Source organism: Cygnus olor, chromosome 5 (assembly GCF_009769625.2).
Source record: "Cygnus olor isolate bCygOlo1 chromosome 5, bCygOlo1.pri.v2, whole genome shotgun sequence".
Classification (NCBI taxonomy): Eukaryota; Metazoa; Chordata; class Aves; order Anseriformes; family Anatidae; genus Cygnus; species Cygnus olor.
Window position 1 is genome coordinate 46,690,896 of NC_049173.1, and position 17,100 is coordinate 46,707,995.

The following is a 17,100-nucleotide window of genomic DNA, read 5'->3' on the forward strand; positions in this document are numbered from 1 at the left end:
AATTCTTCCAGTTAAAATTACAGATGCTTGTTCACTGTGCACGTAAACTGTTTTACGGGTACACGTTTCCTGTTTTTATTTCTTGGTGCTTACAGTCAGAGCCACCCTGAGTTTGAGAAGAATCATACATTTCATAAACTCTGTAAGCATCTTATTTCTTGTTCATCTTTAGCTCAGCCTGTCACAGGTCCATGCTGAGAGCACACGTGCTTTATTGTTTGCGTCGGAGGTGGCGTTGTGTCAAACGAATCACGTTCTGTACCAGCTGATGCTTGGCACTGCGAAGATAGGAAGGGGGAGATGCTGCTTCCCTTGAAGAGTTTGCAGTCTGAGTGAATCACGGGAAGATGCAAACATGTCACTGTTCAGGCTTGTAATTTCTCATTAATTTAACAAAACTTTTTTGTCCTGTGTTTTGACATCTGTCTGCCATCTCTGTCAGCCTTGTCTTGGCCTGTTCCACTTCACAGAGAGGTGCAAGACCCAGTTAATAGTAATATTAATAATAATATTAATACCTGGGGATGATGCAGAGCGTTACTGTCGGCAGAGCTGTGTGCTCAGCTCAGGCAGTAGAAGCTCCCTCTCCTCTGTGGAAGGAGGAGGTGGACAAGAGCTGCCTGTTTGGCAAGCTCATAAGGAAAACACGTGCCTGTCGCTAAATGCTTTGGCTTCAGTGAATGTGTAATTTGAGGCAGTAGACAATCATGGAGTTCAGTGAGCAAGAGCAACTAGGATGTCATCTGCCCTCCTCCCACACACTTGCTTTGTCCGTAAATTTCATTATGAGCTCCACCACGTGCACTCTGGGAGCAAGGATGGGATACAGCTAAAGCAGCCTACGGCGTGTGATGAGAGAGTCTGATGTACGTTTGTTCCCACAAATCAGTTTCTGCTTCCTATCTCACAGTGCTTAAATAGTAGGAGAAACTGCAGAAAGAAAAAATACATTTTTCAGGATTTAACGGAAAAGATTTTATTTTCATAAAAATCATTTTTTATATGAAATGGGAAAGATTAGCTTCTCAATGACTTGTTCATCGCACCAGTAAAAATGTTGTTCTGACTGAATTATTGCTACAAAACTTTCATAGAAGGTATTGTTTTCTCCCTTCCTCCCCTCCATCCTGAAACAGGGGGAAAAAAATCAGCTTAAACTGGATTGCTCTCAAGGTTTTTCTCCTTCAAGGTTAGAGCATGTTTGTTTCCTGCCCTAGGCACATGTTTGAGATCATTATGTGTGGGTTTGGAAATATTGTGAGCCCAGAGCATCAAAATGAGTGTCAAGGGAACAAGAGATTATTTTTAAACCAATGGGCAGAATGTTTGTGGTTTTGTATCTTAGTATTTATTATGTTTCATTTTTACGCTGAGATCAAGCATGATAGGGATTTTTATTTGCATGAGAAACGTGCCTTTTTATCTCTACTGTATCAGCCTATAATTTGCCTGCTTTGTTGAAACCTTTAGCTGATTGTCTAACATTTTTCTTCGTTCTTCCATTTTCTAAAAACCAAAGAAAACCACAGAGACTGGGCAGTACCCTCCCCCATATCTTTCATTTTTAAATGCGGGTGAAAATGATCAGAAAATTCTTATTGCTCTTAATTGCCTTTTAATTATTTTACACTTTAATTAAGCTTCACCATTCCTCATTAAGAGTATTGTTCAGGAAGTGTATTAATAATCCTGCGCAAGCAGCATCTGTGAAAGCTTTCGGTAGCTGTTGCCTTGGCAAGGAGGATTTCCACTAATGTAAGCAAATAGCACACGGTGATGTTTGCTGTTCTCTTGTCACCTGGGCCGGCCTCAGGGGAGCTGAGGGGCAAAAGGTAAAAATCCAAATTTATACAACAGCTAGGAAACAAGTTCCTGAGGCTGGAGCAGCCCATCCTGGAGATGATTATTGTGCTCAAAAAGTGACCTTTTTCATGGTTTATGCTGCACAGTTCAGAATCTTTCTTAGCCAATTTGATAGCTTCCTTGATCCAAACCATTTCGTAATAAAATCAGAGAGGTTCCAGACAGTGACTTCTTAGGTGCTTGCATCATGTCTCCTGTGGTGGCAAAAAGTCTGAGGCAGGGATCAAGGCACGCATGAGGCAACTTGCACAAGCCTGCCCACGTACACGGGGCAGAAGGGTGCTGCTGCCAAGACCAGAACTGGAGGAGCTGATGCTTGGTGTGACCCAGGTGTAGCTTGATTTCGGGAGGGGGGTCATTCAGCTCACTGGCTAACTCTTCATTTTAACAGTTGCACAAAATTTAAATCCACCACAACCAGACCTTGAGTTCAAGTGAAGAATTCCTGTGTCACTGTAGCACAAAGAATAAAGTATGTGGCAAGACAGATTCAGCTGTGAGCTGAATTTAAAGCTTAAGGGTAACTTAGAAGAGAAGTTTGAGGAGTAGTTAAGATTTCCAGCCAAAGCCCATGCAGAGACAATGTCTAGATAACTTGGTAGCAAGATAAGAGAAGCCTGGGAAGTTGCAATAACGGTGAGGGAAGCTTTATCAGCTTGTCCAGTGTGCTGGACACTTAGCTTGATAGGGCATCACTGCAGAATTAGTCAAATGAAAGTGCACCTTCATGTGCTGCAGTTCAGCTCTCAGTAAAGTAAGCCTGTATCTCCTTGATTGGCGCACCTAAATGATCAGTTTTTGCAAAGGTTAGCGTTAGCCATAAGACCCACGTAAGTAAGTAGCTTAGCTCAAGGCATTGCTCCGGGCGGGGTGTAGTTTGGTCGAGTACCTCGTGGTGCTCAGTCTCACATAGGGTCAATCTCATTTCTCTGGCACAGAGAAGCCAAAAAGATACGCTGTCTTTGTGTGCCTTTCTGCAAGAAAACAAGTAGTGTAGCACACTCCAGGGCTGGAGTTGTACACAACACTATCTCAACCTTAGTTGACGTTTTGGATATTCAGCTGTGAATAAATGAGAGTCTGCCTGTCTGTTCATGAGGGAACCTAGAAAATGAGGAACTGCAGTAATTAAAATCTTACTGGTGTGAAATCCTACTGAAAATACTTAGCATCTGCCATCCAGTAATTTTAAAATACTTAACGAGCTTTCAACTTTCTTACAAGGAGGTGAACATCAATGTCTCCCAGTTCACAGGAACTGGAATTAGAAAAGTGGGAAAGGACTTTCCCTAGCCACAGGCAATAAAAACCAAAGGAGAGCTCTCTGAGGATTTGCACAGTAATATTGGAGGTCTTTCCATTCATGCGGTAACAGTTACCACAAATGGCAGAGCAAAGTTTTGCATGCTGTAGGTTGAACATGAGCTTTAGAAATTTGTCAGTCAAGGAGAGACCAAGTGGCTTTCTCTGGAAGAAGTGGAGAGCCTTCTGCTGCTGTAAAAGGGGAGCTATGACTGTAAATTCACTTCTTCCTTGCACAGATTTTTTTCATGAGCAGAAGAGCAGAACTGATACAAGTTGATCCTTAAGGAAAAGCTTTTCCTCAAGAGTATAAGAGCACTTCTAAATTACAGCTTAGAGCCTTACTTAGCATGTAAACCATATCAACACGCTGTATGAAATGGCTTATTACAGAAGCATTCTTGAAAGCAGTCAGATTGGTAATAAAGTGTAGCTTGACCAAGATCTGGTTGAAAAGAATTGAATAATTGCTGCACGTTGTAAGGTATTTCAAGTGGAACATAAAGCACTTTCTCACCTTCATGGAAATGTAATTGCATTTCACATAACCCTCTGGAAGCATCTAGCCAGAACCTGCTTTTAAGCTTAGGTGGAGATATGCTATGTTATGTATGCTATGGAGGCACAGGCCTACATATTGACAGAGACTCTGAAAGACTGCAAGCAAACCCTGTTGAGGTTGAACAGAAGATGATAAAGAAATTTAGCCTTGATAGAAGTCTCTGCTTTGATGCGTTCTGCTATGCTTTTTTGTGACACCCTGCTTACAGAATTGTACCTGGAAAACCAAACTATGCTTACAGAAGTAATCTGGAGTTCCGCTGTGATGAGCGTCTCTAATTTGGACTAAAACATTTAGTTAAAGCAGCAAGTGAGTACATGTGCTCTTCCTTATCTTGATCTCATGGTTTTGCAATGGAGTTTTTCAAACCTATACAAAATTCATAGGATTTCTGAATTTTAAACGTTAAGCTGGCTTTATTTCACAAGAAGGTTCATCATGAAGCCACTGAGATGTGGTTTATTTCGAAGACATATATTCCTGATGCTGCAGATTAAATCACTGATTGCTCAAGAAATACTTCAGGTATTTACCTGAGCAAAATAGGGTACTGGCTCATCTTCCAGCTCAAGTGTCGTTGGGGCATGTGTGGGGTGTGTGGGACGCGATAACCGTTCCACAAGTCACGATACGAGTTTAAGGAGGGGAAGAGGAAGTGGTAAAGCCCTTGTGTGAAACTTCAGGAAGAATTTTTAAGCATGATGGTTTTAGTGTCGCTACAAGGAGTTTGTCCAAGATGCCTGTATGAAGACCCGCGTTATTCATTTATTTTTTATAGACTTCTATTTGAAGATTTCTAGGTGGCTGAGTTCTGAGATTGGTGTTGTCCTTAAAGCGCTCAGCTTGGCAGTCAGAAGGTGTGTAGTGATAATTCGTCAGGTGTAGTGAGCACAAATACATTTTCGACAGACGCAATTAAGCTGTGTGTCTTAGAAACATTTTTCTTAGCCACAGGTCAATGTTTTCTCCATTTATTCAGGGCTTTCTCCTAAGTGACAAATAGTGAAAGACAGCTGTTTTAAAAACAGGACTCATTTCAGAGTCAGAGGTGAGAAAACACTTTGTTGTGTGTAATGGAAAGGCCAACACCAGCGTCCCCACAGAGGGAGCTTTCGAAAGCTCTGTAGCATTTTGCGATGTGGAAGAACTTGTGTGTGAAAACAGGAGGTAGAGAGCACTCCTGCTCCTAGTGCAAGCACTGCATATTGCTGCTGCTTAGCACCCTGCTACTGCTCACACTGGTGCAGGAGTCTGAGCGCTCCACGTCAGCGGTGGGCACAGGGTCAATATCATACATCTCCTAACCTCTCTGCTCTGGGAGAGTAGCTACTTTTTATTCTAGGATGTGATGTGCTCTTGCGCTGTTCTGCTCCCAGCCCTGACTCTGTCCCGTTGCCCTCCTGGTGCCGTGAGTACCTTGGGGCTGAGCTCCCCGGTACAGCCCTGGCAGCCCCAGTCTCATTTGGAAACGTGGAGATCTTTTTAGAGCTTTTTGGGCATCAAGCTGTTCCGCGGTGTTTCTCAAGTCCACTTGCCTTTCCTACTTTGCACCTTGAACTTGGAAAAAACAGTGGATTAGCTTGATTCATGAGCTGAAGTCTTCTGTGTGAAAACACTGGACTGGAAGCGTATAAAGAGAGAGGCACTAGGCTTTCACGTGAGCCGTGCTAGCATTTCCCAGGCCTAGAGGGAATCATTTCTTGTGGGAGAAAAAGGAAGCTCATCCTTCTTCTCTTAGTCACTAGTAAGAGGATAAAATAAAACAGTTTGTACAGCATGGGGTGCCTTTATTGGGAGTTTTTATTTCCTGACAAGACCAGGAAGGAGAAAACTTATCTTGCTTATTCTGTAGGTACGCTGCCTGCTGAGAGCTGCTTAAAGCAGGTGACTTCGTGTTTAATAAAGGCTTTCAAGCAGCCTTTCGCGCTCTTTTGTAACAGTCCTGCAAAGCAGGGGAGGTGTGCAGAAGATGGCAAGGAGCAGAACAACGCCTGTCCTCTCCGAGCCTCTGCGTCTCTACAGACGTGTTCAGGGGTTGGCAATTCATGGATTGTCTCTAGTAATTATGTACGCAGCCATCTGAAGGCACAAAATGTGATTTGGTGTTGGTGATTGGAGTTATTTAAAGTAACTGTGTTTAAAACACGAAGCCTGTGGGAACCGTGTTGATTAAGAGAGAAAAATGCCAGATGTTTCAGGTACAGTAGATGTCGAGAAGGGATTAATTAATAGTTTGTATAAATATGTATTTTCTATGACTAAAGCTCATGCACTGAGGAAGCAGTGATTAGTTTCTTGTGCTAAGGGTTAGTGAAGAAAAGTGGTGGAAAAGTGATTAATGAGTTGTCACTACACTGAGTTCATGAATTTTGTGTGCAGTGAATTCCAGCTTTTTCAAGGCCTCACATCAGACAGTCCCACAAGACCTTTCCTGCTCTGTTAAGGTATTGATCTGAGAACACAGCCCAGGTGTGTAGGGCAGCCTCGTAGACATGGATTTGTCACCCAAGGCAGTGCTAAAGCACCCGACGCCCACCCTTGTGTGTGTCTCAGGGATATTTATTTGGACTGGCTCTAGCCTTGTCCTGTGGACGCCTTGCCCTGCTTAGCAAGCAAGGGAATGATCTGGGGAGAGGCGAAGCGCCCTGAGCACAGCCCCGCTGGAAGGCTGTGGCATGGCAGGGGACTGATGCCGTGTGGCAGGAGTGCTGGGTTAGCACGCTGAAGGCACTCTGCTCGCTGCCAGCGTGCTGTGCTATCTCCGTGCCTCCTGAGACGACGTGTCAGTCCGTGTGGCTGCCATCCATGTCTGAATGGGAGCGGTGCCTGCGTGGGTGTGGTGTTTTCAGACAGGCGGCTCGTGATAACGCTGACGTGTTTCTCCGCGGGCATTTTTACAATGTGTGTATGGACAAAGCAGCAGCTGCTGAGATGCTCGTGACTAGCTGCAGTTCTAATTACTCAACAACTGATGCAGGCAGTCATCTCTGAGACAGGCTGATTGTGATATGACACAAAACATTACATTTAGTTGATTAATTTTCCTGGTAGGTTTTTTCTAAATTCTTCTTCTTGAATGCAAAGCATTCTCATTTCACAGTTGCCAGCTTTATTTATTTTGGTTTATTTGGACATGACATTTCCCCTGGGAGCCTTCACGGGCTCGGGGAAATGGTCTGCTCTGTCTTCTGGGCCTGGATGCTGCTCTTCATTACGAAGCGTCTTTACAGTGTTATTTGTGTGAGTTGAGTCATATATTAGCTAAAAGGTCTCCCTGAAATTCTGCATTTCTGCAACTTCTTTTTAATGACCTTTAGAAACTGTCCCACCTTTCTCTCTCTTGATCCCTGTTTAAAATCAGTTGATGCAAGGGGATATGGAAATAGCCATGGGGAGGATGGAAGGCCAATTTCACTTCAGATTTTAGGAATTTGTCAAGTATTCTGCTTCCTACTGACATGGAGCAAAACCTAAAATGTTGAAAGACTCCAGAAAGGAAAACTCTGTAGCCTCGTGTGTATATAAGGAGATGTTTGATTTAGTCTGCATTTCTTGTTTCAAATTCCAAAACTGAAATATTCAATTTTGATTCTGACTTTTGAAATGTAATATGCAGGAAAAAAAAAAGGAATTTAAAAGAATGAAAAGTCATTTAAGAATGGAAAGTGAGCAAACCCCTTCTTCTGTGAGTAAACCCCTTGTTCTTGAAAACGTTGTTGAGGGAGTAACTTGTTTCTGTGGTGGTTGGGGTGTTTGTTTGTTTGTTTTAAATTTTGCCAGAATTGGCAAACTTTTCAGGAGTCCCTTTCTCAGAAGGTTAACCATTTCAATGCCTGTAGAGCCTAACTGCTAGAACAACTCTTTTGTTTCTTATAGGTCCCATATTGGTGCCAGCTTAGGGTCTCTGGAAGAGAGGATGCTCCCTTCTGTCTCAGAGTTCATTTTTCCATGGCTATAACCAACAAAAGGGAGCCCTGTTTTATATCTGACTTTTTACCTTTCCCAGGATTTTCACTGATTTCAGGGGAAGCTCAGCAGGAATGCCGGGTTTGATGAAGTCCAAACCACAAGTTCTGGGCTGAAAACTGTCACGAAACTAAGCTGGCTCTGACTGATGTAGCGCTGGATTTGGAAGTCACATCACAGTATCAGCGTGGCTGTGTTGTAACGGTGGGGATTAACGTGGCCTGTAAAAAGGTGATGGTTTCCTAATAGCCTCCAGGAGCTGCGAACACCACAGGTCCGTGTCCCGGGGGCTGCAAGGTGAGCATCCCTGCACCCCGCTCCTACGTGCCACAGGCTTCTCTTAGGTGACCTGGGGAAGTTTCTCTGGCTACGGTCTTATACAATGGAGAGGATTCATGACCCTTGTAGTTCTTTACAGCAATTTTTCTTGTATGTGTATATATATGCGTGCATTTCTGTAAGTATATCTGTATACATACTCTGCGCTGTCAACTGCCTTGTGCAGTGTCATAAATACAGGGCAGTTGTTGCCTGTTGTGTGGGTGTGTAGCATTACACATTCTGAGTATGTGCTCATGCTTGCTAACTTCTAAGTTAGCTCTGTGAAGAGCCCGCTTTATAATAAATGACTTCAGTGTGGTACTCGAGACTTGTTTAGAAAAGTTCTGCTAGAAGTGTGTTGCTAAATAGCATTCGGGGAGTTAAGTTGCTGGATCTTATTATCAGAGGTGCAGTTACCTGGGAACAGTTACAAGATGCCTGATTATAATAACATCTTGCATATCTTCCAGCCCTGCTCTCTGCAAATGCCAGTTTCTTCTTGAAAAGTGCTGCAGCGCTTGATAGCACCGCCGCACGCAGGCTTAATGGGAATGCAAGCAGGGCTGTCTTAATGCAGGGTTTGTAATTAAACATCAGATGTTTGAGCAAACACCTGAACTGTACAAATAGGCTGCAAGCTGTAGTTCTGTAGCTCTGAAGCTGTGTAAATGGGGTTATTGTCCTGTCGCTTTGACTTGAAGGCATTTTGCTATCACGCTTGCCATGACGCAGCTCGATGGCGTCGTTCCAGATCAAGATCTCACTGCCCTGTGCTCCCTACAAACCCCCAGGAAGTGACGCTGAAGAATTTAGCATTTAGATGGGCGAGACAGAGGGGAAACATATTGCTTTCAGAAATAGGTCTGTAACCACGGCATGCTCAGGTCAGGCCTGGAGGAAAGTGGTAATTAGACCCAGCCGTCAGCCCTAGGCCAAGGACTTAGGCTCAAGGTCGCTCGTCCTTCGCGCAGCGCTCCTGGTTCTTCTGCAGTAGGCATTTCCCTGACGTGTTGTTTCAGTGGTTATTTGCTCTTTCCTCGTTACATCGCTTCAAAAAGTACTCAGCCAGATGGGCTGTTTGATTTTTCTGGATGTTTCGCTCTTTTATGTTTAGTGAAGTCAATATATGTCAATTTTTCATCTGTAAAGCAGAGCTAAAACTTTCCTATTTAATACTGTGCTGTGAGGATAAATTAAGAGGTTCATTTCTTTTTTGCTGTGTCAGGAAGAGAGTTAATATAGTATAAAGATGAAACTACATAATTCAAATCTGTTCTTTCCTTCCTCCCTCTCCCAGTCATGCACGTATACTTCGTATATCTGGGGTTTTGGCTCACACCTATCCACGTATGGTTTAAGTAATGGCACGCTTTAAATGTATTTTATCCCTTTTGGATTGCACAGGATAACGCCTACTTATTCCATCTTTCCTTGACCTTGTTTCATAGTTGTAAGGAGGGAATTTGTTCTTCAAAGACAGCTTGTTCATACCACTACTTAATTATCAGGAGAGAGCATTAACTATGTTGTTGGGTGACTTGAGATCAGGAGTTAGGCTGCAGTTGCCAAAGGGAGAAAATATCTTGTGGTTAGATCGAAGGAGGCAGACCTTGCATTCGGTCCCTCTTTGTGCATCCTTCAGTATCCCAATGTCATTAAGTGAGGGAGCTTAAATTTCCCTGTCTAGCCTAGGTGTTGTAAGAATAAATTAATTGGTGTGTGTATGAGTCACTCAATACTCTGGGACTATGGGTTATTTAAAAACCTGAATTTATCACTGAGGTAAAGACTTTTCTGCAGGGCTCAGCTTGGCTTTTAAGTTCATGCTAATAGCTTTCTTGCCACTGTCCTTTAAGATTTGTATTGCAGGCATGCCTAGAAGCCCACATGAACATCAATAATGTATTACACAGAGGTTTATTATCCAGGAGTCCTTGCCCTAAAGAACTTGTGGTCAAGTCGGGCAATAAATGGACATGAAGAAAATAGAAGGAACGTGGCAGTGGAGTACGTGATGCATATCGCTGCTCACTGGTTGCTATTTGTGGTTACTTTTTGGCCTTTCTAACAGATGACATCTCTGAGGATGGGAGGACAGGAAGAGACCAGGAGGTTGTTTTTTTTTTCTTTAAGGGAAGTATTCACATGTACAGGCACTGCCAAGAAAGAGAAGAGGACAAAAGTGGTCCCCGAAAAGCTTTACGAATGAGTGATACAGACTGGTTTTGGCATGGTAGAGCTGGGAGGTCAGCATGCAGCAGAGGAGAAGTGTGGTGAGAAGGACCCTTGGTGTTAAAACAAGTAACTGAGAGCCGGTGTAGAGGAGCATAGGAGTTACTTGTCATTGTGGCTTTCAGCCAGCAGGAATCTCCATGGCAGCATTTTAAACAAAAGTAAGTAGCACAAGATGGCATTTATCAGGAGAAGAGAGGAAGAGGCTTCAGTAGCAAATTTCCGAGTGAGATCGTTGCCAGATTAGTGCACAGAGACCGGTCTGTCTGTGCACTGCAAGGTGTATTTCCACCCTAAATTGAATTATTTTAGCTGTCAGCAAATACTTGATAATATAGTGATCTGTGCTTGGGAGATTCGCTCTCCATATTAGTGTTGTATTGCAGCCAGTGCTGAGGCTAGATAGACAGAGCCACTCATCTTCACCTCACGGTCCCATGTGGACTCACTTAACTTGCTCATGAGTGGGCAATTAAATAAGAAGAGAGACCTTGTCAGCTCCAGGCATTAATATAAATCTTGGTGCTTGTAATACATTTACATGGCTCCCCCAGGTCTAGCTAGACTTATCATCGGCTCTCTCATTCATGGGTCTTCTGGGACAGTGACTGCTTGCTTCTGCTTTGTAGCTCTCCGAATCTGAACCGGGCCCAGGAGATGGCCAGCGGTGTGAGCGGTGTGTCTGTCTGCCAGGCACTCAGTAAACATAGACACTTGTCCACCTCGTAGTGAGTAGGCACTGCCTCACATAGTGCTAAACACTCTGCTGGGGAAACAGAGGCTTGTGCGTAGCGGTTAGCAGACTTCTGCTCTCAAATTTGTCTTATTCAGATGCATTTTAGCTCTAAAGTGGCTTAGTCGTCATCTCCCAGCGGCTGGTACGAGGCCTTTATGAACAGATTTGATAATCTCTCCATTAAGTAAACGCAAGCGTCTGCATCGTGGGGTCCTGAATGAATGAATGAACGCTCAGGACATCTCTCACAGGGATTCCAGTAAGAAGCTCTTCCGAATTTCTTTACCTTAATCACCTGGAGGTGAATTAAGGCTATATGGAGTAGTATCACGGTCCTAAAGTAGGCATGATCCACTTGTTTAGGTGGCTTCTGTTGGACTTAGCCTTAGCTGAGCTTAGGTCCAGGAGCTGAAGGAAGCTTATGAAAGGTCCAGGAGCTGAGTTTGGCTCAGCCTGGAGGAGCCTCGTACTGAGGGGAAGGCAAGATGCAGCTGTGCTGGAGCAGAACAGCAAAGAGGTGTCAGACTTGATTATGTCTGTGCTTTGTTTTTTTGGACAACTGGCAGTTTTCTGTATTCAAGCTGGGGAGCTACTGCCTGAACACCACTGAACACCACCAAATTGTTTATATAAAATCCCACAGCATCTGGGATGGGTGCATGACTGGAAACTGATATTTTTCGTTTTTTCCCCTGAACCCTAGAAAACGCTTTTTGATCTCAAAACAAGGCTCCCTCAGCTCCTTTCTGTTACTACAAGTAAATACTGGGGCATATTTTTATAACTTGTCTCCACTGGAAAATGGGGACTGAGCCTTCATTCCTGCTCTTCACAGAGATGCAGGTTTTAATGGCTTTTATTTGAAAGACAGTCCTACTGCTGTGGATCGTTAAAGCAAACATCATTTCTGGAGCTCCTTCCCTCCACAGAAAGCACCGAGGTAGTGTCCACCTCCGATGTTGCTAGGTGCTGGCATTTCTAGTGTAAATGTGTCGTGAAACCCTAAATAAGCTTAAGAGGTAACGTCAACAGAATCAAGTATTGTCAGAGGCTGATGTCTCTGTAGCTCCATAAAGGGCATGCAGACTGTCAGTGTTTGTTCTGGGAGCAAGAGACGGGGATGCCGTGACAGAGCTTTGTTAAGGTGACTATTTCTGTTATACAAAATGACTGGCATGCAATTCCTCGCTTGGACTGATGAATGTTAGTGCAGAGACATGAACTGCCCGCTCTGTATTCTCATTGATCTTCTGTTTTCAGCTCTGTTTTGCGAACCAACTGGTGGCAGGCTGCAGCAAGTTACAGACCAGCCCTTCACAACATGAGATGGATGATGGCAGCTAGGTTTGGCTGGCTGTCTTTCAGAGTTAGCTTTCAGCACTAAGTGGCCAGGAATCTTCTTCAGGCAGCTAGCACAGCCGTTCCTTACCAGTTTGAGCTCAATTTTGTCCTTGCGTGCATGCAAACTGCTTAAAGTGAACATAAGTTGTATGCGTGACCGCAAGGCAGAATGTGGTTCAGACTGGTGCTAAAGCTGAGTGGCAGCAGTTGGGGACGTAGTCAAATGGCCCCAGACACTTTCTATTTTATTACCTAAACCACTGCGGGCTTGCTCTGCTCCTTGCCGTCTTTCCCTCGTCACCTTTCCCTTCTGTTCATTCCAGGTGGGTGCTAATACACGTGCTGCGCAATCTGTTAGAGCTTTGGGGGAACTCAGGGAGAAACTGCAGCGTTAATTCAAGGCACGGCATCAAGTGTTGGAAACAATCCCGATTGATGAAAGATTTGTGTGTGTGTGTATGTATATAGCCTGTCTGGTTGATATTTGTTGGTTTAAAAAAAAAAAAAACCATAATTTGCGCAATGAACACAAAACATCTTCTGTCTCTTCTACTGCAGAGACAATATTTACAGCTGAAACTCTTATGGTGACAATCCCTCGGTAGTTTATGTTCCAGAGCATTGCTGAGCTGCTGATTATGACCTTTTGAGTCTTTGTGGTAACAGCCACAGAAATATTTTCCCTTCCCTTACTTAGGTCCATTATGCTCGAGGTCAAGCATAACCTTGTCAGCAGGTCAGAAGTACCCTGCCTTCCTCCTGCTGTTAAATGGGAGGGAAGCTCCTGGTATGGTCTGAATCATTTGCCATTAGTAAAAATGCATGCAAATTAATTAAGTCCTTGCCTTTTCTTGCTCACGTTGTATTTTGTCATCCCCTAAAAGAAGGTTTACTGCCTCTATGCTGAATCGTCAGGCTCAGAGCTCCTTTTCAAGCAGTGTTTTGTTCCTGCTCGAGCAAGGCTGAATCCCATGCAAGGACTTTTGCAGGCGTGCATGCAAAGCAGACCAGGTGCCATGGCAGGATCCCAGAGGGAAGGCTCTTGCCTGCTGACCCACAGCTTCTTGCTCCCTTTCTGGATGTGGGGTCATAGCCAGCTGCTCTCTCTGGAGGGAGAAGTTTCAATATGCAGCTTGCAGGAGTGGTTCTGTGAGAGACTGATCTTCAAGATCAGACCTTTGTATTTTGTCTATCGCACAACCGCTGATAGAATATCCCCAGTTGGAAGGGACCCACAAGGATCATTGAGTCCATCTCCTGGATGCACACAGGACCGCCCAAAAAATCAGACCACGTGTCTGAGAGCACCATCCAAACACTTCTTGAACTCCAGCAGGTTTGGCGCTGTGACCCTGGGGCACCTGTACTGGGAGCCAGCTTGGCACAGGCTCCCCAGGATTTATTCCCCCCCCCCCCTAAATTTCAGTACAGTCTGTTCCCAGGGGTCTGGGTTTCTCTCGTGAGCAGTCCCATTAATGGCAACGGAGGGGCTTGGTGTTCAGCAGCCACGTGAAGGTGTGGAAGGCAGGGCTTTGTGTGCCAAACCTGCAGTGTTAATGTGCTGCTCCTCGTTGTAAGAGGTGATTTTAAGTGGAGGTGCTATTGTGCAGGTTCTGAGCGAGTGGGAGTTTCGTCTGTGACCCATGAGTGCGTTGTCACCTAATTCAACAGATTTAAATAAGAGCGATGTAAGTTGTAGCTAAAATGTGCAGACAGTATTTAACTACTGTGTAATTTGAAAAGGATGGTCTGCTGCGTTCAGATTCCTTCTGAAGCTTTACAGCAGAAGAGGCTTGGTTGCCTGCTGTCCTCTGAGTGCTGGGCTTTGAGTATTCATCCAGCCCACCTACCTGATTGACTGGAAGCCCCAGGTGGCTGCATATACACTAACACCGAGTGCTGCAGCAGGTTTCCCAAAAGCTGTGCTGATTTGCAGCTGAGTTAGCCACTTTTCCTCCAAAGGAGGCCTGAATGAGGAACTTCATGCAAGATATTGTGTCTCCAGCATGTGGGACTTGAGCTGGTGTTGCTGGGAGCATTGAGCATCCCTGCAGGTCTCAGAGTGCTCAGAGCAATGCTTAGCTGCTCTCAGCCCCAGACTTGTCTGGTCTCATCTTGCAATTCTTCATCCCATTCATGGCATAGATACCTTTTTCCACCACAAGTAAAGCTGCCTCCTGCAATCCCTCTCTCCTTTGTTAAATTGCCATTGCTCAGCCTGAGTCCAGCTCTGACGGGCAGGCTGAGTGAGGCTGCCCCAAGGGGAAAACAGTCCGATCCGGTATTGTGAATATGATTGTAATGCAGGCGAAGCACCAAGACTTAAATTCTGTCATTTCTTCACTGTTACGGGCTTTACCTTGTAACTCTGTGCTCTTTTTGAGGCTCTTTGCCAGCAGGTTGCACGCTAATATGTTGACAGCAGAGGAGCAATAAGACTCAGGAGGCACCCACCCCAATCAAGAGAGAGAGATATCCACTGGAGTGCAGGATTTGTCTGTGCGCCTCTTTCCCCAAGAGTGAGCTCCTCTGCCTTTTTCTAGATGATTGATGATGTTCCAAGCCTGGCTATTCCCACTGCGGTCCCACAGGCAGTTTCAGGCCACTTCTCTGTAGCTTCAGTCCCTGTTGCCTTGATTGCTTAGCGGCTTTTGTGGACTTTCAGCCTCCAGTTTCTCTCGTGACCCCATCAGATACAGTATTTCCTTATCAGCTTCCTTGCCTTTGCCCAGCCAGTTAGTTTCCTGTTCTCTCTTTGTTCTTAGCAAATCTTAGTTTGCCTTTTCTCCAATTATCACTGCCTTGCGCAAGCTTTTAAAAATGCTCTTGTCTTCTTTCACCTGCCTGCCCCTCATCGTGGCCAGTGATTGAGTTCTTTCCCTGGTTCTTGTGCTGCTTTCTCAGTGCTGGTGGGATTGCTCCGACTGCTCCCACATGCTTCCCTCGCCCTTGCAGTGTCGAGGCCCGGGTCTGGCACACCCTGGAGATGCCATTGCGGAGCATCCTGCCCAGTTCCCCAGCCTGCTGCGAGCTCACTGCAGCCAGGATCCCTGCAGGTGAGAGAGATCCTGAAGACTGATAAGTCTTTGAGTCTGTGTGGACTGCAGCACTGCGATTGCAGGTGCGAAGCTGCAGCGTAGCAGCTGGTATATTCCAGAATGTGTAAATTAGTCAGGTTTGGGTGATTTCTGGCTGCACTCTGATGTAAAAACAAAACCCCACAATGACAAACAGAAACCCTGAAATGTTGCATGTATGTGAGATGTGCTGCCACCTTCTTAGGGTAATGCAGCACTCTGGTGTGTGCCTCAGCACGTTGTCTTGTTAACGCTTTAGCTCTTTCCCTCCCCCTGCTGTTTGGGGACACGGGGCCTGAGACAGAGTAAAGTGGTGCTCCAAATGATCTTTTCCTCCTTTTGTTAAATAAGATGACATGATAGCCATTCTTTGAACAAGACGGAGATAATGTGAGGCTGAGTAGTGGAACCAGCTGGTATTAACCCAGTGGAGAGAGCTCTGAGAACTAGGCTAAAAGAAGGAAAAACACCGGAGTCCATCAAGCAGGCTATTGCAAAGAAAAAGACTAGGGGTCTTATCTGATGGCAATAGAGAGGAGGATCCTGTGCCCCTGTGCTAGTTCACTGAGAGATGCAAAGAAAGAAGCAAGTTTGGAGATTCCAGGTTGGGATTTGCTGTCGGCTGGTTTAGATCAGGTACACAAGTTGCTGTTGGTCCTGTTGGCATGCATAAGGTAAGGGTCTTGCTAGCACACCTTGCTCTGGAGTGAGCTGTAAGCCATTGAGGAGAAATTTATAACGGAAGGGCAGCAGCAAGCAACTTGCATCGTGTGTTAGTGGGAGCGCTGCTGCCTGGGAAGGTCTCCTGGAGGAGCAGCAGGCCTTGGGGTTAGAGCACCTTCTCCGATGAAGTCTGTTTCATGTTATAATCAAAAGTACTTCTCCTGCTGTCTTCTCAGCTGAGTGAATCAACAGTGACCCTTGGTGGTTAGAATGACTCAGTGCCTGCTGGTCTGCCACGTGTAGCCCTTCCGTATTTCAACCCATGTATTTGCCTTGGCATGTCCTGAGTAATACAGGTGGTGTTGGCTGAAGCATTGGACATCTTATTTCCTAACTGATCAGACCGGTGTTTTAGGATGAAAGTCTTCTCCAGCCAGTCCAGTTTGCATGGAACCTTCCTTTACAAATGGAGGGTTTAAGGAGGGCACTTGAACATCACCCTTGGACGTTCAAGTCATCACTCTGACATAGAAATTGCCCCAGTGCTAATCCAGTTCTAGATCCACAGCATTGTCCTGTTTGGATAAAAGCACATGCCTTGATCCCCCCCCATCCCTGGCTCCTTCCACCCTCCCTGGCCCTCGATGAACAACAACCACAAATAATTCTGGGCAGAGAGATTCCTTAACCTGAATTCATGAAGAGAGCAGCCCAAGGAAGTTTAACATCAGGCCCCAATGTGCTGTTATCTGTGCTTTTCCTTGCAGACAGCTGCCTGCACCAGCCTTTCTCACGCCGCCGTATCCGGGTGTAAAGCAAAGGCTCGCAGTGAGTTGTTATTCTGATGGGTATAACCAATGATGATGTTGCTGTGTTTTTACAGTTCATTTCTATTTGTTCTTGAACCTGGGCCTTGCTTCAAAACAGGATTTAAGTAGAGTCACCACCTGTTCATTTTTCAGCCAGACAATCTGCTTTTTTCTTTTTTTTTTTCTGTTTTAATCTTTTAATCAAATTCTCTTCAGCGGAAGTCAATT

The 17,100-nt window shown here is 45.0% G+C and overlaps 1 protein-coding gene across 10 annotated transcripts in view; it reads left to right on the top strand.

Moving 5' to 3' along the window:
- Positions 1 to 17,100, top strand: part of TSPAN4 (tetraspanin 4) — a 435,812-nt gene that overhangs the window by 87,490 nt on the left and 331,222 nt on the right. For 9 of the 10 annotated variants that reach the window (XR_005820749.1, XM_040560418.1, XM_040560415.1 and 6 more), the window contains one exon: positions 16,831 to 16,891. The exons of the other annotated variant lie outside the window; for it this stretch is intronic. Coding sequence is in view for 8 of the 9 variants with exons in the window: in XM_040560418.1 (XP_040416352.1) it covers positions 16,831 to 16,891 (61 nt within the window). In the remaining variant the exon portion in view is untranslated. The remainder of the gene's footprint in view (positions 1 to 16,830; positions 16,892 to 17,100) is intronic. 10 annotated transcript variants of the gene reach the window in all.